Source organism: Aquarana catesbeiana, linkage group LG03 (genome assembly GCF_042186555.1).
Source record: "Aquarana catesbeiana isolate 2022-GZ linkage group LG03, ASM4218655v1, whole genome shotgun sequence".
Lineage (NCBI taxonomy): Eukaryota > Metazoa > Chordata > Amphibia > Anura > Ranidae > Aquarana > Aquarana catesbeiana.
This window is the reverse complement of record NC_133326.1, coordinates 732,939,720-732,966,463: the sequence shown is the minus strand read 5'-3', so window position 1 is coordinate 732,966,463 and position 26,744 is coordinate 732,939,720. Positions and strand designations below refer to the sequence as shown.

General features: G+C 48.8%; 2 protein-coding genes across 2 annotated transcripts in view; both read left to right on the top strand.

The window, feature by feature from the left end:
* Positions 1-26,744, top strand: part of LOC141133842 (phospholipid scramblase 3-like) — a 599,764-nt gene that overhangs the window by 279,811 nt on the left and 293,209 nt on the right. The window lies entirely within an intron of this gene.
* LOC141134392 (NACHT, LRR and PYD domains-containing protein 3-like) overlaps positions 1-26,744 on the top strand; it is a 284,164-nt gene that overhangs the window by 117,568 nt on the left and 139,852 nt on the right. The window contains exon 6 of the mRNA XM_073623957.1: positions 13,413-13,583. Within this exon, the coding sequence (XP_073480058.1) occupies positions 13,413-13,583 (171 nt within the window). The remainder of the gene's footprint in view (positions 1-13,412; positions 13,584-26,744) is intronic.

The window sequence follows — 26,744 nt, the reverse complement described above, 5'->3', positions numbered from 1 at the left end:
AGTGCGGTGTTAAAAAAAAAATATACCCATCATGTTTGGAAGGCCACCAAGGAGAGGCAGACACTCACAGGCTACTAAAATAGGGCAAGCAGCCTCTGTGTCTATAGTGAACAGTGGTGGTCGTGGACATGGTGCATCCTCTGCAGGTGGCCGAGGGGCACGCTTGTCCTTTTTTTCTGCTGCTGGCTGTGTTATTTAGCAGAACATGCAGAAGAGTTGGTGGAGTGGATAATAAAGCCGTCCTCTTCCTCCTCATTCTCTATCACCCAGGCTCATAGTAGTTTGCCTTCCAACGAAGCTGCCAAAGCGGCCTATTCCACCGCCTCCTTGTCCACAGTTACTCCTTTCGTAGCCCCACCATCATGCACAGAGGAGTCCCCAGAATTATTCGACCACAGTGTCGGGTACATGCTGCCGGAGGATGCGCAGCAGTTTGAAAACTCTGATTTTGGTTCCCAGGTGGAGGAAGGGAGTAACGTGAGCCTAGTCGCTTGGCGACCGCCTCACGGAGATATACGTCGGCAGAATGGCACGGGCAGGCAAAGCAACGTATATATACGTGGCCGATGTGGTCTCCATGACCGTGCCCGTGGGACCCGCGGACTCGATGTCTGCCCGTGCCTGCGGGGCCCGCAGACTCGATGTAGCCCCACCACCATGCACGGAGGAGTCCCCAGAATTATTCGACCACAGTGTCGGGTACATGCTGCCGGAGGATGCGCAGCAGTTTGAAAACTCTGATTTTGGTTCCCAGGTGGAGGAAGGGAGTAACGTGAGCCTAGTCGCTTGGCGACCGCCTCACGGAGATATACATCGGCAGAATGGCACGGGCAGGCAAAGCAACGTATATATACGCGGCCGCTGTGGTCTCCATGACCGTGCCGTGGGACCCGTGGACTTGATGTCTGCCGGTGTCCAGCGATCGGGTCACGGGATGGCAGAACGGGTGGATGCTTTTGTAAACAAGACATCTCCCTATTCTGCCTAGTGACACAGCACTGATCGCCTGCCACAGTCTGTCACAGTAAGCCACGCCCCCTAACAGTTAGAATCATTCCCTAGGACACACTTAACCCTTTCAGCGCCCTCTACTGGTTAACCCCTTCACTGCCAGTCACATTTACACAGTAATCCGTGCATTTTTATAGCACTGATCGCTGTATAAATGTGAACGGTTCCAAAATAGTGCCAAAAGTGTCCGTTGTGTCCTCCATAATGTCGCAGTCATGATAAAAATTGCAGATCGCCGCCATAACAAGTAAAAAAAATTTATAATAAAAATACCATAAAACTACCCCTATTTTGTAGACGCTATAATTTTTGCGCAAACCAATCAATACGCTTATTGCAATTTTTTGTACCAAAAATATGTAGAAGAATACGTATCGGCCTAAACTGAGGGACAAAATAGATTAAAAAAAAAAAAGGGGGATATTTATTATAGCAAAAAGTACAAAATATTGCTTTTTTTTCAAAATTGTCGCTCTTTTTGTTTATAGCGCAAAAAATAAAAACTGCAGAGGTGATCAAATACCACCAAAAGAAAGCTCTATTTGTAGGATAAAAAGGACGTCAACTTTGGGAGCCACATCACACGACCGCACAATTGTCAGTTAAAGCGACCCAGTGCCGTATCGGAAAAAGTGGCCCGGTTATTTGGCAGCCAAATGGTCCGGAGCTGAAGTGGCTAGAGAGAGGGAGTGCCACAGAGGACAAGAAACTGGCAGTCATGTTCCCCAATCTGTAGCATACTGCCAAGTTTTACTCCAGTGACGAGGAGGGAGGGGATGATGTCACTGACCATACTTGGATGCCTGAGAGAAGAGATGAGGAAACTGAGGAGAAGAAGGCACAACTCCAACGAGGCAGGATGTTCTCCAGGGGTCAGCTTAAGGGCAGCCATTTCGGATCTCTACTGCCATGTGGAAGGAAATGTTTTGGCCTCGTTGGACAGGGCGGTCAGCAGTAAGGTTTATATTACCGCTGACTCATGGTCCAGCAGGCATGTTGCAGGGACGTTACCATTCCTTCATGGTGCACTGGGTAACTCTGCTGGCAGCTGGGAAGGATGCAGGACAGGGTTCAGTGTTGGAGCTTGTTCCGCCACCACGCCTCCAAAAAGCTAGTGGCGATTTTGCCACAACATCTGTATGCTCCCCTCCCTCCTCTTCTTCCTCTATGGCCTCTTCTGCAGAATTGTACTCTGAACCAGCAGAGCTCCTTAAATGCTCAAGGGGCTACGCAAGCAGTCAGGCAAAAAGATGTCATGTGATGCTTGAGTTGGTCTGCCTAGGGAACAGGAGCCACACTGGGGCAGAGATTCTGTCAGCTCTGCAGGGGAAGGCTCAGAGGTGGTTGTGTCATGCCAGCTTCAGCCAGGAATGGTTGTATACGACAATGGCACCAACCTTCTCTCCGCCCTCCCACAGAGACACTTGACCCATGTTCCATGTTTGGTACACATCCTGAATTTGGTGGTGCAGCATTTCTTGACCAGGTGATCAGGCTTACAAGATCTCCTGAGGCTAGCCACAAAAGTCTGTGGTCATTTCCGCCAGTCATACAATGCCAGTGCTCATCTGGTTGACATTCAAAGGGAATGCAACCTGCCCATCAACCGCCTCATTTGTGACATGCCCACCAGGTGGAACTCAACGTTGACAATGCTGCAGCAGCTGTACACACAGCAGAGAGCCATCAAAGAGTACCTATGCTTGTATGGCACTAGAAAAGGGTCAGGGTAGCTTGGCTGCGTTTTGCCACACCAGTAGCTACTGATCAAGGATGCATGCACTGTCCTGTCACCATTTGAGGAGGCCACAAGGATGGTGAGCAGCGACAATGCATGCATCAGTGACACTGTCCCTCTAGTCTTCCTGCTGGAGCATACACTTTGTGCAATAATGGACAGGGCGCTTGAGGCAGAACAGAGGGAGGAAGAGGAGGACTTCCTTTACTCTCAAGGCACCCTTTATCAAGATAGCATTCCTGCGGGTCCGCCAAACACACTGGAAGAAGAGGAGGAGGATAGTGTCAGCATGGATGTTATGGATAACACAGAGCAGTCTTCAAGGGATGGTTTTCAGTCCCCAGAAACCCAAGGAGTTGTACTTGGCTGGGAGGAGGTAGTTACAGATAATGTTATTCTTAGTGACCAAGAGGACTCAGAATTGAATGCCTCTGCAAACTTACGCTGCATGGCCTCCCCGATTCTGCAAAGCCTGCTAAAGGACCTTAGGATTCTTGGTATCAAGGAGAGAAATCATTACTGGCTGGCAGCTCTTCTTGATCCACGTTGCAAGGGTAAGGTTGCAGAACTCACCCTGCCTTCGCAGAGGGAGCAGAGGATGAAACATCTTCAGGAGGCCTTGAATAAATGTTTGTGCAATGCATTTCCAGACCCTGGGAGGTTACAATTTCCTGGTGCTGGACAACGTGTTTCTGAGGCTTTGTTTGGTCAGAGGAAGAGCGGTGGAGAAGGTGGCCAGCTAAGCGATGCCTTTAAACAATTGTTCAGTCCTCAGCGCCAAGGTCTTCCAGCAACCATGTACAGCATCTGCATTATATGGTGCAGGAATATCTAGGGGCAAGAGCAGACTTGGAGACCTTTCCAACAGAGCATCCACTGGGTTACTGGGTCTTGAGGGTGGACCACTGGCCAGAACTTGCTCAATATGTAATTGAGCTACTGGCCTGTCCTGTATCCAATGTGCTTTCTGAATGCACATTCAGTGCTGCTGGAGGGTTTGTAATGGATCAAAGAGTGTGCCTGTCCACAGACTCCGTTGATAGGCTCACATTTATAAAAATGAATCAGTGCTGGATCAGCAGCTATTAAGCACCTGATGTAACTGATTCAATTTGCTATGGATCTGCGATCCCTTGAAGACTGCCTACGCTGCCTATCCTATTCCTCCTCAATCATGATGATGCTAGCTTCCAACAATATTTTTGGTTTAGGGCACCACCACCACCACCCAAGGCCCACTTTTTCTGCACCTGCTTAACAGGGGCATGCAATTACAATTTTTTAAATAATATTTAACAGCAGGGAGCGTTCCTGCACCCAACAAGAGTAACTGTTAGGGGTTACAGTGTTCTGCCACCACCAATACCTAAGGCCCAATTTTTCAGCAGAGTATATAGTATATAGAGTATGTAGTATAGTATAAATACTGCAGTTCAGAGTATATAGTGCAGTCAGTGTAGTGTATATATAATACAGTGCACTGTATATAGTGCAGTGTACAATATATAATATAGTGTATTGAAGTGGTTAAGGGGAGCCCTATGACAGAATTAGGAAAAAAACAGCATGGGTTCCACCCATCCATACCAGGCCCTTTGGGTCTGGTATGGTCTTTGGGGGGGGACACCCACGCCTTTTAAAAAAAAAAATGTCATGGTGTTCACCTTAATATCCATACCAGACCCGAAAGGGCCTGGTATGGACTGGGGATGGAAAACCCACGCTGTTTTTTTCCAAAGATTTTTATGTATATTGCCGGTAGGGATGAGCCGAACACCCCCCTGTTCGGTTCGCACCAGAACATGCGAACAGGAAAAAAATTCGTTCGAACACGCGAACACCGTTAAAGTCTATGGGACACGAACATGAATAATCAAAAGTGCTAATTTTAAAGGCTAATATGCAAGTTATTGTCAATAAAAGTGTTTGGGGACCTGGGTCCTGCCCCAGGGGACATGGATCAATGCAAAAAAAAGTTTTAAAAACGGCCGTTTTTTCAGGAGCAGTGATTTTAAAAATGCTTAAAGTCAAACAATAAAAGTGTAATATCCCTTTAAATTTCATACCTGGGGGGTGTCTATAGTATGCCTGTAAAGGGGCGCATGTTTCCCGTGTTTAGAACAGTCTGACAGCAAAATGACATTTTGAAGGAAAAAACTCATTTAAAACTACCGCGGCTATTGCATTGCCGACAATACACATAGAAGTTCATTGATAAAAACGGCATGGGAATTCCCCACAGGGCAACCCCGAACCAAAATTAAAAAAAAAAAATGATGTGGGGGTCCCCCTAAATTCCATACAAGGCCCTTCAGGTCTGGTATGGATATTAAGGGGAACCCCAGCCAAAATTTAAAAAAAAAATTGACGTGGGGTTCCCCCTAAATTCCATACCAGACCCTTCAGGTCTGGTATGGATTTTAAGGGGAACCCCGCGCCAAAAAAAAAAAAAAAAAACGGCGTGGGGTCCCCCTAAAAATCCATACCAGACCCTTATCCGAGCACGCAACCTGGCAGGCCGCAGGAAAAGAGGGGGGGACGAGAGTGCGGCCCCCCCCCCCTCCTGAACCGTACCAGGCCACATGCCCTCAACATTGGGAGGGTGCTTTGGGGTAGCCCCCCAAAGCACCTTGTCCCCATGTTGATGAAGACAAGGGCCTCATCCTCACAACCGTGGCCGGTGGTTGTGGGGGTCTGCGGGCGGGGGGCTTATCGGAATCTGGAAGCCCCCTTTACCAAGGGGACCCCCAGATCCCGGCCCCCCCCCTGTGTGAAATGGTAAGGGGTTACTTACCCCTACCATTTCACTAAAAAACTGTCAAAAATGTTAAAAATGACAAGAGACAGTTTTTGACAATTCCTTTATTTAAATGCTTCTTCTTTCTTCCTTCATCTTCTTCTTCTTCTGGTTCTTCTGGCTCTTCTGGTTCTTCCTCCGGCGTTCTCGTCCAGCATCTCCTCCGCGGCGTCTTCTATCTTCTTCTCCTCGGGCCGCTCCGCACCCATGGCATGAGGGGGGAGGCTCCCGCTCTTCTCTTCATCTTCTTCTTCATCTTCATCTTCTTCTTCATCTTCTTCTTCTTCTTCTTCTTCTCTTCTTCATCTCTTCTTCCTTCTTCATTTCTTCTGCGGGCCGCTCCGCATCCATGCATGGAGGGAGGCTCCCGCTGTGTGACGGCGTCTCTTCGTCTGACGGTTCTTAAATAACGGGGGGCGGGGCCACCCGGTGACCCCGCCCCCCTCTGACGCACGGGACATGACGGGACTTCCCTGTGGCATTCCCCGTGACGTCACAGGGAAGTCCCGTCAATTCACCGTGCGTCAGAGGGGGGGGCGGGGTCACCGGATGGCCCCGCCCCCCGTTATTTAAGAACCGTCAGACGAAGAGACGCCGTCACACAGCGGGAGCCTCCCTCCATGCATGGATGCGGAGCGGCCCGCAGAAGAAATGAAGAAGGAAGAAGAGATGAAGAAGAGAAGAAGAAGAAGAAGAAGAAGATGAAGAAGAAGATGAAGATGAAGAAGAAGATGAAGAGAAGAGCGGGAGCCTCCCCCCTCATGCCATGGGTGCGGAGCGGCCCGAGGAGAAGAAGATAGAAGACGCCGCGGAGGAGATGCTGGACGAGAACGCCGGAGGAAGAACCAGAAGAGCCAGAAGAACCAGAAGAAGAAGAAGATGAAGGAAGAAAGAAGAAGCATTTAAATAAAGGAATTGTCAAAAACTGTCTCTTGTCATTTTTAACATTTTTGACAGTTTTTTAGTGAAATGGTAGGGGTAAGTAACCCCTTACCATTTCACACAGGGGGGGGGCCGGGATCTGGGGGTCCCCTTGGTAAAGGGGGCTTCCAGATTCCGATAAGCCCCCCGCCCGCAGACCCCCACAACCACCGGCCACGGTTGTGGGGATGAGGCCCTTGTCTTCATCAACATGGGGACAAGGTGCTTTGGGGGGCTACCCCAAAGCACCCTCCCAATGTTGAGGGCATGTGGCCTGGTACGGTTCAGGAGGGGGGGGGGGCCGCACTCTCGTCCCCCCCTCTTTTCCTGCGGCCTGCCAGGTTGCATGCTCGGATAAGGGTCTGGTATGGATTTTTAGGGGGACCCCACGCCGTTTTTTTTTTTTTTTTTTGGCGCGGGGTTCCCCTTAAAATCCATACCAGACCTGAAGGGTCTGGTATGGAATTTAGGGGGAACCCCACGTCAATTTTTTTTTTAAATTTTGGCTGGGGTTCCCCTTAATATCCATACCAGACCCGAAGGGCCTTGTATGGAATTTAGGGGGACCCCCACATCATTTTTTTTTTTTAATTTTGGTTCGGGGTTGCCCTGTGGGGAATTCCCATGCCGTTTTTATCAATGAACTTCTATGTGTATTGTCGGCAATGCAATAGCCGCGGTAGTTTTAAATGAGTTTTTTCCTTCAAAATGTCATTTTGCTGTCAGACTGTTCTAAACACGGGAAACATGCGCCCCTTTACAGGCATACTATAGACACCCCCCAGGTACGAAATTTAAAGGGATATTACACTTTTATTGTTTGACTTTAAGCATTAATAAAATCACTGCTCCTGAAAAAACGTCCGTTTTTAAAACTTTTTTTTGCATTGATCCATGTCCCCTGGGGCAGGACCCAGGTCCCCAAACACTTTTTATGACAATAACTTGCATATAAGCCTTTAAAATTAGCACTTTTGATTTCTCCCATAGACTTTTAAAGGGTGTTCCGCGGCATTCGAATTTGCCGCGAACACCCCAAATTGTTCGCTGTTCGGCGAACTTGCGAACAGCCAATGTTCGAGTAGAACATGAGTTCGACTCGAACTCGAAGCTCATCCCTAATTGCCGGGATCTGGCAATACATTACAGCCGTGAGCAATTTTGAATGAATTTTTTTCCTTTAGAAATGTCATCTTGCTGTGGTATTGTTCTAAACATGGGAAAATGTGCTGCTTTACAGGCATACTATAGACACCCCCCAGGCATGATATTTAAAGGAATATTTCATTTTTATTGTTTCACTTTAAGCATTCTTATCCACTTACGGACCACCCGCTGCCGTTATACGCCGGTACTTTGAAGAGAGATATCATTGTTATGGCAGCAGCTAGCTCTTCAGCGGGCGGTCCACTTTCAGATAGAAGTGGTCTCTGTGGCAAATTCGCAGTGGGATCACTTTTATCTGCGGCAGGAGAGGGCCCCCCTCCTGCCACACTCCGGTGCCCTCCGCCGCTTACCAGAGCCGTCGTCTTCCGTGTGTGGTACGGAGATGGGTGAGGGGAAGATGGCCCCCACCCGTCTCCATACCATTGCTGGGCGGAAGCAACGTCAAAACATCACTTCCGCCCATAGCTCTTAAAGAAACTTTTTTTTTCAAATGACATAAAAAAATATTTTTTTTATTGCATTTTAGAGTAAATATGAGAGCTGAGGTCTTTTTGGCCCCAGATTTTTTCTATTACAAGGGATGTTTACATTCCTTGTAATAGAAATAAAAGTGACACATTTTTTTAAAAAAAGAACAGTGTCAAAATAAAAAATAAAACGTAAAATAAATAAGGAAAAAAAATGTAAACACGCCCTGTCCCGCCGAGCTTGCGTGCAGAAGCGAACGCATATGTGAGTAGCGCCCGCATATGAAAATGGTGTTCAAACCACACATGTGAAGTATTGGCGAGAATTTTTTAAACGTGACCTATGGAGATTTTTAAGGGTAAAAGTTTGTTGCCATTCTACGAGCGGGAGCAATTTTTAAGCGTGATATGTTGGCTATCAATTTACTTGGCGTTGCGCATGCGCGGGACTTCCGGGAGGATGCTGTAGATGGAAGCTCTAAGCCGCTCTATGGCCCCCACACCAGCCAGCACGAGTGGGACCCACCCCAAGCAGACCCCCACACTCTCTGGAAGAGCCAGGGCGTCTGCCCGCATTTCGGGAGACCACACTAGGAAAGAGGTAAGCCATCAGCTGGACTTCAGCCTACTCGCCCCTGAATCCTCCGAAATGGCGGCCGCTGCTCCCCCACGAGGAGGCCCGGATGACCAGGACTCCATAGCGGACCCACCTCCATCCCAACAGCAGCTTTACCCCTTGCTGGCAACACCAGTAAGTAATGCCTCACCCCATGGGACCTCCCCTGCATACACCGAGTCTTTATTAAGCAGGACAATGGCGGATCTCCTCCATACCCCCATGCTGAATTCCCCCCGGTCTTGCAGGCTCCCAGCAGGCCTCCCCTATGCCTCCAGGCTGCCCCACTGACATGTCCCAGCTACTGCACAGCTTTTCTGAAATGCTGGCTGCAGGCCTGACCCAAAATGCCATGTAAATTACAGCTACCATCAAAGCAGACCTGCAGAGCCTTGGAGCCCGCATGGATGTCATTGAGCAGGTAGTGGATAATACGGCCGCACGCACTAATCAAAACACCACCTGCATCCAAACGCTGCAAGACCAACTTGAAACTGCACTCGCCAAATTAGATGATTTGGAGAACAGAAGCAGGCGATACAACTTCCGTATCAGAGGTATCCCCGAATCGGTCACAGATATCCTGGGCACAGTCAAACTTTTCATCAAAGACATTATTCCTAGGGATGAGCCAAACACCCCCCGGTTCGGTTCGCACCAGAACCTGCAAACGGACCGAAAGTTTGCGCAAACTTTAGAACCCTGTTAAAGTCTATGGGACTCGAGCGTTCAAAATCAAAAGTGCCAATTTTAAAGGCTAATATGCAAGTTATTGTCCTAAAAAGGGTTTGGGGACCTGGGTCCTGCCCCAGGGGACATGTATCAATGCAAAAAAAAGTTTTAAAAATGGCTGTTTTTTCGGGAGCAGTGATTTTAATGATGCTTAAAGTAAAAAAAAAAGTGAAATATTCCTTTAAATATCGTACCTGGGGGGTGTCTATAGTATGCCTGTAAAGTGGAACGTGTTTCCCGTGCTTAGAACAGTCCCCGCACAAAATTAAATTTTTAAAGTAATAAAAGTCATTTAAAACTGCTTGCGGCTTTAATGTAATGTCAGGTCCCGGCAATATGGATGAAAATCAGTGAGACAAACGGCATCGGTACCCCCCCCCAGTCAATTACCAGGCTCTTTTGGTCTTGTATGGATATTAAGGGGAACCCCGCACCCAAATTTAAAAAAGGCCCTATATACTCTGAACAGCAGTATACAGGCGGTGCAAACAAGACAGGGACTGTAGGTTTGTTGTTAAAGTGGAGTTCCACCCAAAAGTGGAAATTCCACTCATCAGATTCCTCCCCCCCTCCGGTGACACAGTTGGCACCTTTCAGGGGGGAGGGGGGGTACAGATACCTGCATAATACAGGTATCTGTACCCACTTCCGGCATAGATAGCCGCAGAATCTGCGGTTATTTACGCCACTTCCTGTCCCCCCCGCTGCCTGCTGGGAAACACATGGGTTCCAGAGGCAGCAGGGACCATCCGTATTGCGCTGCGCGACTCGCGCATGCGCAGTAGGGAACCGGGAAGTGAAGCCGCACAGCTTCACTTCCTGATTCCCTTACCGATGATGGAGGCGGCAGCACCCGAGGACGGAGAGACGGTTCGGCCTCGGGTGCCGACATCGCGGGCGCCCTGGACAGGTAAGTGTCCATGTTTTAAAAGTCAGCAGCTGCAGTATTTGTAGCTGCTGACTTTAAAAAAAAAAAATCTTGGCGGCGCTCCGCTTTAAGTAGAATCTGTAGTTTTGAACTGGTACATTTTTAAAGTGTAGCTCCAGCCAAAAAATCTATTTTTAAGCTTTTTGGAAAACATAGGGAAGGGTTATCACCCCTGTAACATTTGTTTTGCTGTCTGTGCTCCTCTTCAGAAGATTTCACCTCACTTTCTGTCCCAATGACAAATGTTTTTGAAAAATTTGGGGTTTTTAGTGAAACAAGGATTGGTGATAAAGCATCAGTGGAGAAGAGACATCTTTTTCCCATATTAACTCTTACAGAACTTCCCTTCCTAGGGGTAGATTTCATCTCACTTCCTGTTGTCTCCTTCTGTTTGCAAGTAGGTGTCGTTTGTAAGTTGGATGTTTGAAAGTAGGGGCCTGCCCTATATACTCTACAGAAATTTGGGCCTTAGATGTTGGTGTTGCCACAACACTGTAAGCCCTCACAGTTACTCTTGGTGGGAACAAGAACGTGCGCTGCTGTGAAATATTAGATCAAGAATTGTAATTGCATGCCATGGTTAAACAGTGGTAGAAAAATTGGGCCTTTGGTGGTAGTGGTGGTGGTGTTGCCACAACACTGTAAGCCCTCACAGTTACTCTTGGTGGGCACAGGAACGGGCCCTGCTGTGAAATATTAGATCAAGAATTGTAATTACATGCCATTGTTGAACAGTGGTAGAAAAATTTGGGCCTTTGGTGGTGGTGCCACAACACTGTAAGTCCTCACAGTTACTCTTGGTGGGCACTGGAATGGGCCATGCTGTGAAAAATTATATCAAGAATTGTAATTACATGCACCTGTTGAACAGGGGCAGAAAAATCGGGCCTTTGGTGGTGGTGGTGGTGTTGCCACAACACTGTAAGCCCTCACAGTTACTCTTGGTGGGCGCAGGAATGGTCCCTGCTGTGAAATATTAGATCAAGAATTGTAATTACATGTCCCTGTTGAACAGGGGCAGAAATATTGGGCCTTAGGCACTGGTGGCACAACACTGCAACCCCTCACAGATGCTATAGTTGGAGCGCAGGAATGAGCCTTGATGCAAAGTATTGCATCAAAAATTGTTATTTCACACCCCTGTTAAACAGGGGCAGAAAAATTGCCACAACACTGCAACCCCTCACAGATGCTATAGTTGGAGAGCAGGAATGAGCCCTGCTGCAAGTATTGCATCAAAAATTGTAATTATATGCCCCTGTTAAACAGGGGCAGAAAAATTGGGCCTTAGGCACTGGTGCTGGTGCCACCACACTGCAACCCCTCACAGATACTATAGTTGGAGCGCAGGAATAAGCCCTACTGCAAAGCATTGCATCAAAAATTTTAATTACATGCCCCTGTTAAACAGGGGCAGAAAAATTGGGCCTTGGCCACTGGTGGTGGTGCCCAGAACCAAAAATGTTCTTACAAGCTATCAGCATGAAAATTGAGGAAGAGGATTGTGACTCAGCATAACAGGATAGTCAGTCTCAAAGGGATCTCACATTACAAAAAAAATCAATCGGTTACATCAGCATCAGGTGCTTGGTAGCTGGTGATCCAAGACTGATTCATTTTTATGAAGGTCAGCCAATCGACCAATTCGGTGGACAGGCGCACCCTGTGATCGGTTACAAAGCCTCCAGCAGCACTGAATGTGCGTTCCGAAAGAACTCTGGATGCAGGACAGGCCAGTAGCTCAATTGCATACTGTGCAAGCTCTGGCCAGTGATCCATCCTCAAGACCCAGTAACCCAGAGGATTTTTGGTGGGAAAGGTGTCCAAGTCTGATCTTGCCCCTAGGTAATCCTGCATCATGTGAATCAAACGCTGGCAATGGTTGCTGGAACCGATTAGACCTTGGGGCTGCGGAGCAATGAACCATGATCGGATACTGTCATCATGAAAGCATCCAATCATGGCTCTGGCAGTGCCCCGTGCCATGATTGGGCGAAACTTTCATTGCTTCAGCCAATCAGGGCTTTCAATGCACAGCGCAGTGCATTGCGGTCGTTCGGCGGGCCGAATAAAATGGCATAGTTCCCAACTTTTCCTGATTTCAAGGGACTGTCCCTGATTTGTAACAAAGTCCCTCTGTCCCTCTTTCCTCCTCATGTTGGTTTGATCTATATAGTTGTATATAAATTGCACTTTTTATCTTTCAAAAAGTGTTTCCCAGTGCTAAACCTTTCATCCAATTTCTAAATTGCTGCATTTGTAAATTTCAAAAGCCAATATAAAGGAATAGTAGTAGCTTTAGCTAATATTTTTTTCGTATAATTCTCCTTTAAGGGGGCGTGCTAGGGTGTCCTATGCCTACATACTTTTGCTAATAGGTGTCCCTCATTCCTATCTCAAAAAGTTGGGAGGTATGCAAACAGTAAAATGCCCTGATAATTTGGTTGTTCAGGGAACGTGTAAATAGCCAATGTTTGGCCTGAACTCATGCTAGTTCCAAACCGTTTGCCAATCTATAATATCTAATATATCCCAGTGGTCTCAGCACTAAAGGTTCTAAATGTATTTTCACACCTCCCCCTACATTATCTAATAGGGATCCTATTCCTCCCACAATTGGGTGACCTTGAATGGGAATACTTGATTTGTGGACTTTAGGAATATGATGGAATATTGGGGTCAATGGGGTATCAGAAATGCTGCTGTTTTATTTCATAACCTCACAGATCCTTTCCTTTATCTATCAATTTCAGAAGCCCCTGTATGAGACACTGTGTGAGGTCCTGCTTAATAACCGGGTACATAAGGGGGTGACTGAGCTGTCACAGCGCCCCCTCTTTATACTGTGTAGACATAAGTACTACAACAGCTTCACCTTTATCAGCTTCCCTAATAACAAGATCTTTCCTCTGTATAACATTCTATATATCCTAATATTCCGCTCTAGTGATGTTATGTTACTTTTCACTAAATGGGAATAATTCCTCATATTCATCTTATAATATAATATCATGTGTCTGGATTTGTCTCTACAGGTTGGTTTGGTGTGATGTGACTTCCTCAGGTTGGGATGATCTCCGATCCATTCTTATCAATAATCGATCCCTCACCAGACTGGATTTATCATATAATAATCTGGAAGACTCTGGAATGAAACTTCTATGTGAGGGGCTCAGACATCCTGGCTGTACTCTGCAGGAGCTGTGGTGAGAATTATCCTGTAAATTATATACTATTCTGCAGGATTCTGGTATAAATCTTCTATGTGAGTGACTCAGAGATTCAGAATATATCATGCAGGAGATGAAGAGGAAATTATACTATAAATTATATAATATTTTGCCAAATTTCAGACTAAATCTTGTGTGTGTGAGGGATCCAGACATGTTACATAGATGAAAGTTATACAAAAACAGACTTCTGATTGTCCGGTTACACTGGGAGTTCCCATCATAACCCTTCAGGTCACTCACTGTTATTGTCATTTCATCCCCTCCCCCCTCCACTGACTATCAGAGATCAGACTTTATGTCAGGGTGGATTGTTGGTTGGATGATATAAAAACACAATGAAGATTATTTATCCCATAGTGACTCACATTTCTCACCTAAATAAAACATAGGCCAGATCTCTCCATCTACCAGATAAATGTTTCTTGTACAGTGCCTTGAAAGAGTATTCATACTCCTTGAAATTTTCCACATTTTGTCATGTTACCCATACTAAAAAAAGTCCTCACTGGACCCCACCAATCTTCACAACCTACTTCCCATCTCCTTACTTGCCTTCTCCTCCAAACTTCTTGAAAGACTGGTCTACAACTGACTAAGCGACCATCTGACCATGAATAAACTTCTTGATCCCCTTCAGTCCAGATTTCACCCTCAACACTCCATGGAAACTGCTCTCCTTAAACTCTCAAATGACCTACTAATGGCTAAAACCAATGGACACTATTCTGCTATTCTGTACTACTTCTCCTGGATCTCTCTGCTGCCTTTGACACAGTGGTCCATCCCCTCCTCCTCAATAAACTCCACTCCTTTTTTTCTTCGCTGGATCTCATCCTACCTATCCCACCGCTTGTCGGGTGTCTCACTTACCAGACTGGTGAGTCCGCTTGGGCAGAGGGTAGGCTCCCTTACGTATCCGACTCGCGGCCCCTGGTAGAGCAGACAGGAAGCACAGGAGTGCGGAGTGTTATGAGAGCCTGTGTAGGGGTCTGGATTCCGGAAGCAGGAAGTCTCCAAAACAGCAGATGGTAATCAAAGGCACAGGCAACGGATGCTGAGCAGGAGCTATAGACTGGTAACACACAGGCAGGGTTCGGCAACAGGCGGGCAGCGGAGGTACAGGAGGAGCAGGCAGAAGCAGGGTCAAACAAGCCGGGGTCAGATGCAGGCGAAAGTCAGCAGAGTCCAAAAGGCAAGCTGGGTCGTCAACAGATCAGACCACAGGAACTCAGGAACAAGGAACAGGCAACGGGAACTAGGCACGGGCTCTGTTGATCAGGCAGCACCGATCAGAGGGAGAGGAATGCCTAAATAGGCTGATTGGCGCCAAACGCCGCGCACGTGTGCGTGCCATTAGGCACAGGCGCCCGCGCACCAGCACGCGCCCGAGCGCGCCCCCGGACAGCGGCGCGCACACCAGCACCACCAGGCAAACGCATAACAGCGCCCATAGGCGGACACGCGCATGCCAACGGGGACCACCGCCTCCACCATGGCCAGCCGGAACGCCAACACCAGTGCCCATTGAGGCAGGCGCCCGAGCACTCACAGTAATGCGCGCACCAACACGCCCTGGCGCGCAACGACGCCCAACCAGGTAACCTTTCTGACAGTGCCCCCTCCTCAAGGGCAGACACTGGATGCCCAATTGGGCTAACATGGAGGCATGCGAGTCCTTGAAAGCCTGCAAGAGTTCTCTGGCATGCAAATTGTCTTCTGGTTCCCATGAGTTGTCTTCAGGGCCGTATCCTTTCCACTTTATGAAGTATTGGGTTTGATTATGCCTCCTTCTGCAGTCTAGGATTGCTTCCACTTCGAACTCCTCCTCGTTGTCCACAAGAATGGGTTTGGGTGGACCGACACTACGGCCAACAAAAGAATTGGGGGTAACCGGCTTCAAGAGAGACACGTGGAAGACCAGGTGCACCTTCAGAGAATTAGGCAGGTCAAGCTCGTAAGCAACATTGTTAATTTTCCTCCTTACCAGGAAGGGACCCAGGAACTTAGGGCCTAGTTTCTTAGACGGGCATGCCAACTTCAGATTGGCGGTAGATAACCATTCTGGGTTGCCGGCTTCCAACACAAGTTTTCCATGCCTCTTTTTATCAAACATTTTTTTGTAACCTTCTTGGGCCTTGGCTATGGTATCCTGTAATAGTCTGTTGTTTACTGAGAAGAAATTCAGGGTTTCAGCTACTGCAGGAACAGAGCACTCAGGTATTGACCCAGGCAAAAAGGACGGATGAAAGCCATAGTTGGCATAGAATGGAGTTTGGTTGGTAGCTGAATGCAAGGAACTGTTGTAAGAAAACTCCGCAATAGGGAGTAGGGAGGCCCAATCATCCTGGGAGAAGGCAGAAAAACAGTGGAGATATTGCTCTAGAGTTTGATACGTCCTCTCAGTTTGCCCATTTGATTGGGGATGGTAGGCTGAGGAGAACGCCAATTCAATGTCCAAGGAGCCACAGAGGGCCTTCCAGAATCTGGAGGTGAACTGGACACCACGGTCAGAAACTATATTCTTTGGAACTCCGTGTAACCTGACAATTTCCTTAATGAAAATATTGGCTGTCTCCGTAGCCGATGGAGTGCCCTTCATTGGAAGGAAATGAGACATTTTAGACAATCTGTCTACCACGACAAAGATGGAGGAAAAGCCTTCTGATGGGGGGAGTTTAACGACAAAGTCCATTGAGATCATACTCCATGGTCTCTCTGGGACTGGGAGAGGTTTCAATAGTCCCCAGGCCCTAGCCAGGCTGTTCTTGCTTCTGGCACAAGTATTGTAGGAATCAACAAACTTTTTACAATCCCTAATAAGGTGAGGCCACCAGAAGGTACGCTGTACCAGATAACTTGTTTTTCGTGTGCCGAAATGTCCAGCCAGTTTATGATCATGACAAAGTTCCAATACCTGTACCCTTAGTTCTTCAAGGACCACAATCTTGTTTTCATGCCAAAACAGGCCATTCTTGGCACAGGCCCCAGCGGGTAGCATCATCCCCATAGAAGCCCGTCTGATTTGAGAGACTAGATCTTCTTGAAGAAGCAAGAAATTCCCAGGGGGAAGGATGGTATCTGGAGGAAAAGTTTCTTCCGAATCATGGAACATACGTGAAAGTGCGTCAGACTTAACATTTTTGGATCCGGGTCTGAAGGTGATGTGGAACTGAAATCGAGAAAAAAAAAGTGCCCATCTGGCCTACCGGGGTTTTAGCCTCTTAGCCGTTCTCAGGTATTCTAAGTTTTTATGGTCCGTGTAGAGCAGGATTGGATAAGCAGCACCCTCCAGAAGGTAACGCCATTCCTCTAAAGCTGCTTTAATAGCCAGAAGTTCTCGATCTCCCACATTGTAATTTCTCTCAGAAGATGAACGTTTACGTGAGAAAAACCCCACAGGGTACAGAAGAGCTTTGGTGCCTTGTCGTTGTGAGAGCACAGCTCCTACCGCAATTTCAAATGCGTCAACTTCTAACACGAATGGTAGAGCTGGGTTGGGATGCTTCAGAATGGTGGCTGAGGTAAATAGAGCTTTGAGTTTCTCGAAGGCTGACTGTGCCTTAGGAGTCCAGCAAAACCGGCTTCTCCACGAAGAAGATGCCTGCACCAGCTGAAGACGTGGAGGGGCGAATGAACCCTTTCTTTAAGTTCTCATCAATATAATTTTTCAAGGTGCCCAGCTCCTGCTCAGTTAGTGGGAAAATCCTCCCGAAGGGAACTTCGGTACCAGGTAAGAGTTCTATTGGGCAATCGTAAGGCCTGTGCACTGGAAGGGTCTCTGCCCCCTTCTTGCTGAAGACATCCTGCAAATCCCGGTAGGCCTCGGGAAGGGGTTGGCAAAGCTTGGTATCAGAATCCAAGCAAAAACACTGAGTCTGTGTCACGGGTGTCCCATGTAAGCGGTGTTGCCTGCAGTAGTCAGATAGAAATTGGATCTTTCCTGTAGACCAGTCTATGCTGGGGTTGTGTGCTTGTAGCCAGGGCATTCCTAGGATGATTGGGAAGAGTTCCTGGTGTTCCGGGCCTATGGTGGCCAGTAGTGGGATGGTCTCACAGGTGACTGGACCAGAACTGAGGGTAGAGCCATCTGCTAAGAATACTGCAAGTCCCTGGGTTTTAGGTTGAAGAGGAATGCCATGATTATTAACGAAGGTCTGGTTGATGAAGCCGCTGCATACTCCACAGTCAATAATGACCGACACCGGGATGTTCTTTCCGGGAAGCTGTAACATAACCGAGAGTGTCAAATGGTTACCAGATTTGGGCAAAACAAGTGCACAAAAGGAAGAAGACGTCAGACACTTACGTATCTTGTTGGGGCAGGCCCTCACAAAATGTCCTTGTTCCCCGCAGTACAGGCATAAGTACCTCTGCGCATCTTCTCTTCCGGGGTAAGAGATGGCCGGAGCAGACCAAGTTGCATGGGTTCGGGTGCTTCCGTGATTCCGTGACCGGAGTAGAGGAGACAGGAGGCAATTGGTTGGGGGAACTGGAAACCTTAGGGAGCATCCAAATGGGTCGAGGATGACTAGAGGACCTCTCAGAACGTCTCTCTCTGAGACGACGGTCAATCTGAATGGACAGGTTTATGAGTTCATCCAGAGTCTGAGGTATCCCAACACGTGCCAGCTCATCTTTAAGGGGATCAGATAACCCCATCCGAAATTGATGATGCAAGGCAGCGTCGTTCCACTCTGTATCAGGGCTCCAACATCGGAACTCAACTGCGTGATCTTCGGCCGCTCTGCGACCTTGCTGCAGGGAGTGCAAGGCTGCCTCAGCAGTAGCAGTTAGTTGGGGGTCCTTGTATAACTGTGACATTGCTAGGAAAAAAGCATCCAGGGTATCCAAGGACCTAGATTTCTGCTCCAGTAGATGATGAGCCCAAGTCTGAGGCTCGCCGGACAGTAGTGCAATGACAAATCCCACCTTTGTGGCATCCAGAGAGAACATGCGAGGCTGTAAAGCAAAATAGAGCTCACAGGCATTACGGAAGGCCCGGTATTTGCAACGATCTCCAGTAAACTTTTCAGGTGTGGGTACCCTGGGCTCCGGAGGAAGCATTACTATGGAGGGTGCTGGGGATAGTACTGCAGATGGTGCCCCTTGAGGGGGAGGAGCTGCTGAAAGGGCTTGGACCTGACCCTCTAATCTGGTGTAGCCTTCCTGTAGGCTTTTAACTGCTTGGGTAAGGCCTGCTAGGTGCCTACAAAGTTTATCCATGGGGGAGGCCCCCTGCCCGGACTCGGTCATGGCTGCCTGATACTGTCAGGTCTCTCACTTGACCAGTGAGACCGGTGAGTCCGCTTGGGCAGAGGGTAGGCTCCCTTATGTATCCGACTCGTGGCCCCTGGTAGAGCAGACAGGAAGCACACGAGTGCGGAGTGGTATGAGAGCCTGTGTAGGGGTCCGGATTCCGGAAGCAGGAAGTCTCCAAAACAGCAGATGGTAATCAAAAGCACAGGCAACGGATGCTGAGCAGGAGCTATAGACTGGTCACACACAGGCAGGGTTCGGCAACAGGTGGGCAGCGGAGGTGCAGGAGGAGCAGGCAGAAGCGGGGTCAAACAAGCTGGGGTCAGATGCAGGCGGAAGTCAGGAGAGTCCAAAAGGCAAGCCGGGTCATCAACAGATCAGAACACAGGAACAAGGAACAGGCAACGGGAACTAGGCACGGGAGCTGTTGATCAGGCAGCACCGATCAGAGGGAGAGGAAAGCCTAAATAGGCTGATTGGCGCCAAATGCTGCGCACATGTGCGCGCCGTTACGCACAGGCACCAGCGCGCACCCGCACGAGCCCGCGCACGCCCCTGGACAGCGGCACGCACACCAGCACCACCAGGCAAATGCATAACAGCGCCCATAGGCGGACGCACGCTAATGCGAACGCGTGCGCCCGGGCACCACCGCGTCCACCATGGCCAGCCGGAACGCCAACACCAGTGCCCATGAATCAGGCGCCCGAGCACCCACAGGAACGCGCGCACCAATGCGCCCCGGTGTGCAACGACGCCCAACTAGATAACCTCTCTGACACTGCTCCTTCAGTGTCACTTACAACTCTACTTCCTCCTCTCCTCTTCCTTTCTCAGTTGGGGTCCCCCAAGGTTCTGTTCTTGGACCTCTCCTTTTCTCTATCTACGCCACCTCCCTGGGTCAATTGATTGCCTCCCATAGCTATAAATATCATCTCTACGCTCAGGCCCGTCGCAGGCAGGCAGGACGGGCAAAACAAGCAATTGCTTGGGGTAATTGGTGCTACCTCCCTAGCTGTCTCATGGGGGTGAATAAAACAAGTGTTTCTAAATAGGCTGGGCTACGCTCTTACGTCATTCCTGTCACGGAAGTAGGGGGCTGGAATGCAGCTGGCAAGCACTCTGTGTACCGGCGAGCCCTATAAACTACTTATCACTGGATTATATCCTTGTGGATGGAAAAAAGTTTTTACTTTTGGTTTTATACTTTATTTTAAAGAGGGAATCCCGCGAAAAAAAAAATAAAAGTCAGCAGCTACAAATACTGCAGCTGCTGACTTTTAAAATAAGGACACTCACCTGTCCCAGGGTCCAGCGATGTCGGCACCTGAGACCGAATCGTCCCTCGGTCCTCGGGTGCTGCCGCTGCCATTCTCTGTAAGGGAATCAGGAAGTTAAGCGCTGCGGCTTCACTTCCTGGTTCCCTACTGCGCATGCGTGAGTCGCGCTGTGCTTCCTAACTGGTCCCCACTGTCTCTGGGACCCGTGTGTGTCCCAGCAGACAGCGCGATGGGGACGGGAAGAGGCAGTCTATGCCAGAAGTGGGTGCAAATACCTGTCTTAGACAGGTAATTGCACCCCCCTCCCCCCTGAAAGGTGCCAAATGTGACACTGGAGGGGGGAGGGTTCCGAAAAGCTGAGGTTCAATTTTTGTGTGAACTTCCGCTTTAAATAAAATAATTTTTACTACACTATGGGAGCCTTATCTTTCTCTATGAGGACCCATCCCTGACAAGCTGCCTGGACCGGTGTAACCCCTCCGGATGCCCTGACGGGGTGGACAGAACTGCAGAGGCCCTACAGATTATCATAAGCTGGAGACGGACCACGAGCGGAGCTATTAAGGGACACCATCCCAAACTACCCTGTATGCTTATTACCCCTGTAGGGGTATAATATTGTGGATTATGAATTTAGGCTATAATATTGTGGATACATCACTTTGAATATATTTCACATATTTACTTATACCTCATTTCGCCTATGTATAGGTCTATTAGTAGGGATGAGCTTCGTGTTCGAGTCGAACGCGTGTTCGGTTGTTTGCCGAATTACGAACGATATGGGCCGCTTGCGCCAAATTCGAGTAGCGCATCACGGCCCGTAATTCGCAGTGCATTGCTGGCTGATGATTGGCCAAGCATGCACTATGACCTGCATGCTTGGCCAATCACACTGTGTACACACTGTGTGTACAGAGAGCCGTAATTGGCCAAAGCCAAGGAGGCTTTGGCCAATTATGGCTTAGGGGGTTTAGTACACGCCCCACACTATATAAGGCCGCCTGCACGTCGGCCCTGTGTAGTGTGTTCCGGCGTTGAGAGAGAGATAGAGAGGGAGAGTCAGTGCCATTTGATTTAAGTTAGATAGAGTAGGCAGGTTGACTCAGTTAGCTGCACTTACAGTGTATCGTGTATATATATGCATCCCAGGTGTTGTGTGTGTGTATATATATATATATAGCTACCTGCAGCCAGGTGCCTGTGTAGGCTCTTGACGTATTTCCAGTTACTGTACTGTGTACCCTGCACAGTTGCACCTACAGTATAGCTACCTGCAGCCAGGTGCTTGTGTAGGCTCTTTAAATTATTTCCAGTTACTGTACTGTGAACCCCGCACAGTTGCACCTACAGTATAGCTACCTGCAGCCAGGTGCTTGTGTAGGCTCTTTGAAGTATTTCCAGTTACTGTACTGTGTACCCTGCACAGTTGCACCTACAGTATAGCTACCTGCAGCCAGGTGCTTGTGTAGGCTCTTGACGTATTTCCAGTTACTCTGTGTAACCTGCACAGTTGCACCTACAGTATAGCTACCTTCAGCCAGGTGCTTGTGTAGGCTCTTTGAAGTATTTCCAGTTACTGTACTGTGTACCCTGCACAGTTGCACCTACAGTATAGCTACCTGAAGCCAGGTGCTTATGTAGGCTCTTGAAGTATTTCCAGCTACTGTACTGTGTACCCCGCACAGTTGCACCTACAGTATAGCTACCTGCATCCAGGTGCTTGTGTAGGCTCTTGAAGTATTTCCAGTTACTGTACTGTGTACTCCGCACTGTTGCACCTACAGTATAGCTACCTGCAGCCAGGTGCTTGTGTAGGCTCTTTGAAGTATTTCCAGTTACTGTACTGTGTACCCTGCACAGTTGCACCTACAGTATAGCTACCTGCAGCCAGGTGCTTGTGTAGGCTCTTGAAGTATTTCCAGTTACTGTACTGTGTACCCCACACAGTTGCACCTACAGTATAGCTACCTGCAACCAGGTGCTTGTGTAGGGTCTTGAAGTATTTCCAGTTACTGTACTGTGTACCCCACACAGTTGCACCTACAGTATAGCTACCTGCAGCCAGATGCTTGTGTAGGCTCTTAAAGTATTTCCAGTTAGTGTACTGTGTACCCCGCACAGTTGCACCTACAGTGCCTGTCACGGAACGTCCCACACTCCGCTTGAGTGCTTCCGTCATATACCACTTCCTCCCAGTCTGTATACAGATATCCCAACCTCTCTGAGCACAAACAAGGCGACAGTTGCTTGTTGCTACCAAGAACTCACTTTTTTTTAGAATCAAAATTACAAGACTTTATATGCCGTTGGAACCTCCTCTAACAATACAACTGTAACTTAATTAACATGAGCTAATTATCTAATCCTTTATACAGCCTAGGTGACTGAGACATGACCTTTCGCCCAGACTTGTGGTCACCGAGCTTCACACAGTTATATCAACACAATAGCAGCTCCAATAGGAGTCGTCCCGTCTCCTACATTGTATAGAGGACAATGTCATCAGCTCATTCAATTAACATAAACACAGGTTGATGACACCAGCATCTCCTCACAGGATGTGTCCCAACAGAATGAATCAGTCTTATCAGCAGGGGGCTGCTGGAGGAATCCCCCCTCCCTCTTCAGGGACACAAATCTACAGTAAGGAGTCCCCATACAATATATACATATATACACGACTGAGTCCGATTAGTATAGTTCAGCCTGGATTTCTCATTCACCTCACAAAGAGTATTGTTCCATTGAAAATCCAGGGCCCATAATCAAAAGGCAACAGGCTTGCATACAGTCCTCTCCAACAGCCTCTGTTCTGGCTAGGTCTGTCACAGTGCCCACGCAGTTGCACCTACAGTATAGCTACCTGCAGCTAGGTGCTTGTGTAGGCTCTTGAAGTATTTCCAGTTACTGTACTGTGTACCCCATACAGTTGCACCTACAGTATAGCTACCTGAAGCCCGGTGCTTTTGTAGTATTTGCTTTTTGAAGTATTTTAAGTTACTGTACTGTGTACCCTGCACATTTGTACCTATAGTATAGCTACCGGAAGACAAGTGCAGGTGATCTCATACTAATAATACTACAGGCAGGCAGTTGATTCTGCTAGCTGCAGTATAATCGGTATATACATCCCAGTTTTGTGCAGCTACTTCTCACTGCAGGCCAATAGTACGTTTGGAAGGCCAACAAGGAGAGGCAGACAGTCACAAGCCAATAAAAGAGGGCAAGCAGGCTCTGTGTCTAGAGGCAACAGTGCTGGTTGTGGACACGGTGCATCCTCATCAACACGTGGCAGTGGGACACGCTTGGCCTTTTTTTCAGCAGCTGGCCGTGTTGAGCCACAACATGCGGAAGACTTGGTCGAGTAGATGACAAAGCCGTCCTCATCCTATTCATCCTCTCTCACCCAGGCTCAGGGTACTTTGTCTCTTCCCTCGGCTCAATGACATCAGTGACTCCTTCCCTAGCCCCACCATGTCCTCCTGAGGAGTCCCTCGAACTGTTTGACAACAGTGTTGGGTACATGCTCCAGGAGGATCCCTAGCGTTTTGAAGGCTCCGATGATGGTACTCAGCTAGAGGAAGGTAGTAATGTGAGCCCAGACAGAGGGGGTGCCCAAGAAGGACAGCAATCTGGCAGTCATGTTCCCCCTGCTGCAGCATAATGCCAGGTTTGCTCCAGTGATGAGGAGGGAGGGGATGATGGGGTCACTGACTTCACGTGGGTGCCTGATAGAAGAGAGGAGGAGGAGGCACATCACCAATGAGGCAGGATGCCCACCAGTGGCCAGCCTAAGGGCAGCACACTGACTGCATCACACCGCAGAGCTCCGCATGTGCAGGGCGCTCCTGTCTCTGCGCATTATTCAAAAAGTTCTTTGGTGTGGTCCTTTTTTGAGACGAATGCATCAGATCGCACCGCTGCTATTTGCAACATATGTCTCAAGCGTATCTTGCGTGGCCAAAACATCTCCCGTTTGGGTACCACATGCTTGACCAGACATATGTTGACCTGCCATGCAGTTCGTTGGCAAGCGTATCTAAAAGACCCACACCAAAGAACAAAGAGGACCTCACCTTGCTCCTCATCAGCTGGGATCTCCAACCCCACTATACCTTCAGTCCTCTCTGAGACCTGCACTGAGAGGAATGAAGGTGTAGAATTAGGTGTGTCACAGCCAAGTACCTGCAGGCAATCTGCTATCGGTACACCGACATCAGATTGTACCAGGCAAATTTCCCTGCCCCAGCTGCTGCACCGCAGAAAGAAGTTCGCTCCCAGCCATCCACCTGCCCAGCGGTTGAATGCTAGCTTTGCAAAATTGCTAGCACTTCAACTGCTACCTTTTCAGTTGGTAGACTCTGCCCCCTTCCGTGAGTTTGTGGAATGTGCGGTTCCTCAGTGGCAGGTTCCCAAATGCCACGTTTTCTCACGGAAGGCAATTTCGGCTCTCTACCGGCATGTGGAAGGCAATGTCTTGGCCTCGCTGGACAGGGCGGTCAGCGGTAAGGTGCATATTACTGCTGACTCATGGTCCAGCAGGCATGGACAGGGATGTTACCTAAGTTTCATGGCGCAATGGGTGACTCTGCTGGCAGCTGGGAAGGATGCAGGACAAGGTGCAGTAGTTTTGGAGGTTGTTCCACCACCACGCCTCCAAAATGCCACTACTGGTGATTCTGACACACCTCTCTCCTCCACCCCCTCCTCTTCTTCTTCCTCCATGGCCTCTTCCTGTGCTTTATCCTCGGAACCAGCGGTGCTCTGTAGGCTTTCAAGGGGCTACTCAAGTACGCAGGCTAAAAGATGCCATGCGGTGCTTGAGCTGGTGTGCTTGGGGGACAGGAGCCACACTGTGTGGAGATTATGTCAGCTCTGCAGGGGCAGTTTCAGAGGTGGTTGACGCCACGTCAACTTAAGCCAGGAATGGTGGTTTGCGACAATGGCACCAACCTGCTCTCCGTCCTCCGACAGGGACAACTGACCCATGTGTCCTGTTTGGCTCACATCTTTAACTTGGTGGTGCAGCAGTTCTTGAGCAGGTACCCGGGCTTACAGGATGCCCTGAGGCAGACCAGGAAAGTCTGTGTGCATTTCCGCCGGTCATATAATGCCAGTGCTCAGCTAGCAGACCTCCAAAAGGAATTTAACCTGCCCAAGAACCGCCTAATCTGTGACATGCCCACCAGGTGGAACTCAACAATGGCCATGCTGCAGTGGCTGCACACGCAGCAGAGGGCCATCGATGAGTACCCGTGTGACTATGGCACCAGGACAGGGTCAGGGGAGCTTGTTTTTTTTTCCCCACGCCAGTGGGCCATGATCAGGGATGCATGCACTGTCCTGTCACCATTTGAGGAGGCCACGAGGATGGTGAGCAGTGACAGTGCATGCATCAGTCACACTGTCCCCCTTGTCCACCTGTATGAGCACACGCTGCGTGGAATAATGGACAGGGCACTTGAGGCAGAACAGAGGCAGGAAGAGGAGGTGGAGGATTGTGTCAGTATGGAGGTGGAGCCTGGCACTCAGCACCAGCAACAGTGTTTAAGGGATCATTTACAGTCCCAAGAAACCCATGGACTTTTACATGGCTGGGAGGAGGTGGCTGTGGATCATGTCGTCCTTAGTGACCCAGGGGACTCCGGACCGAATGCCTCAGCAAACCTAAGCTGCATGGCCTCCCTGATCCTGCAAAGCCTGCGGAAGGATCCTCGTATTCGTGGTATCAAGGAGAGGGATCGTTACTGGCTGGCAACCCTCCTTGATCCATGTTACAAGAGTAAGGTTGCAGACCTTATCTTGCCGTCGCAGAGGGAGCAGAAGATGAAACATCTTCGGGAGGTCTTGCAGAAAGGTCTGTGGTATGTGTTGCCAGAGACTGGGAGGTTACAAACTCCTGTTCCTGGACAACGTGTTGCCGAGGCTTCGGTCAGTCAAAGAAGGAGTGGTGGAGAAGGTGGCCGTCTGACCGATGCGTTCAGACAATTTTTTAGTCCGCAGCCCCAAGGTATGATCGTTTCCAGCAACCATCACCAGCGTCTGTTTTACATGGTGCAGGAATACCTAGGGGCAAGATCTGACTTGGACACCTTTCCCACTGACAATCCTCTGGGTTACTGGGTCTTGAGGATGGATCACTGGCCAGAGCTTGCACAGTATGCAATTGAGCTACTGGCCTGTCCTGCATCCAGCGTTCTTTCGGAACACACATTCAGTGCTGCTGGAGGCTTTGTAACCAATCACTGGGTGCGCCTGTCCACCGACTCGGTCGATCGACTGTCCTTCATAAAAATGAATCAGTCTTGGATAACCACCAGATACCAAGCACCTGATGCTGATGTAACCAAATATTTTTTTTTGAAATGTCAGATCTCTTCAAGACTGCCTATGCTGATGCTGAGTGACTATCCTGTTATGCTGAGTGACTATTCTCTTCCTCCTCAATGATCATGCTGATAGCTTGTAAAAATATTTTTGTTTCTGGGCGCTGCCCCCAGTGGCTAAGGTCCAATTTTGTTTAACAGGGGCGTGTAATTACAATTTTTGATGCAATTCTTTGCAGCAGGGCTGGTTTCTGTGCTCCAACTAGAGT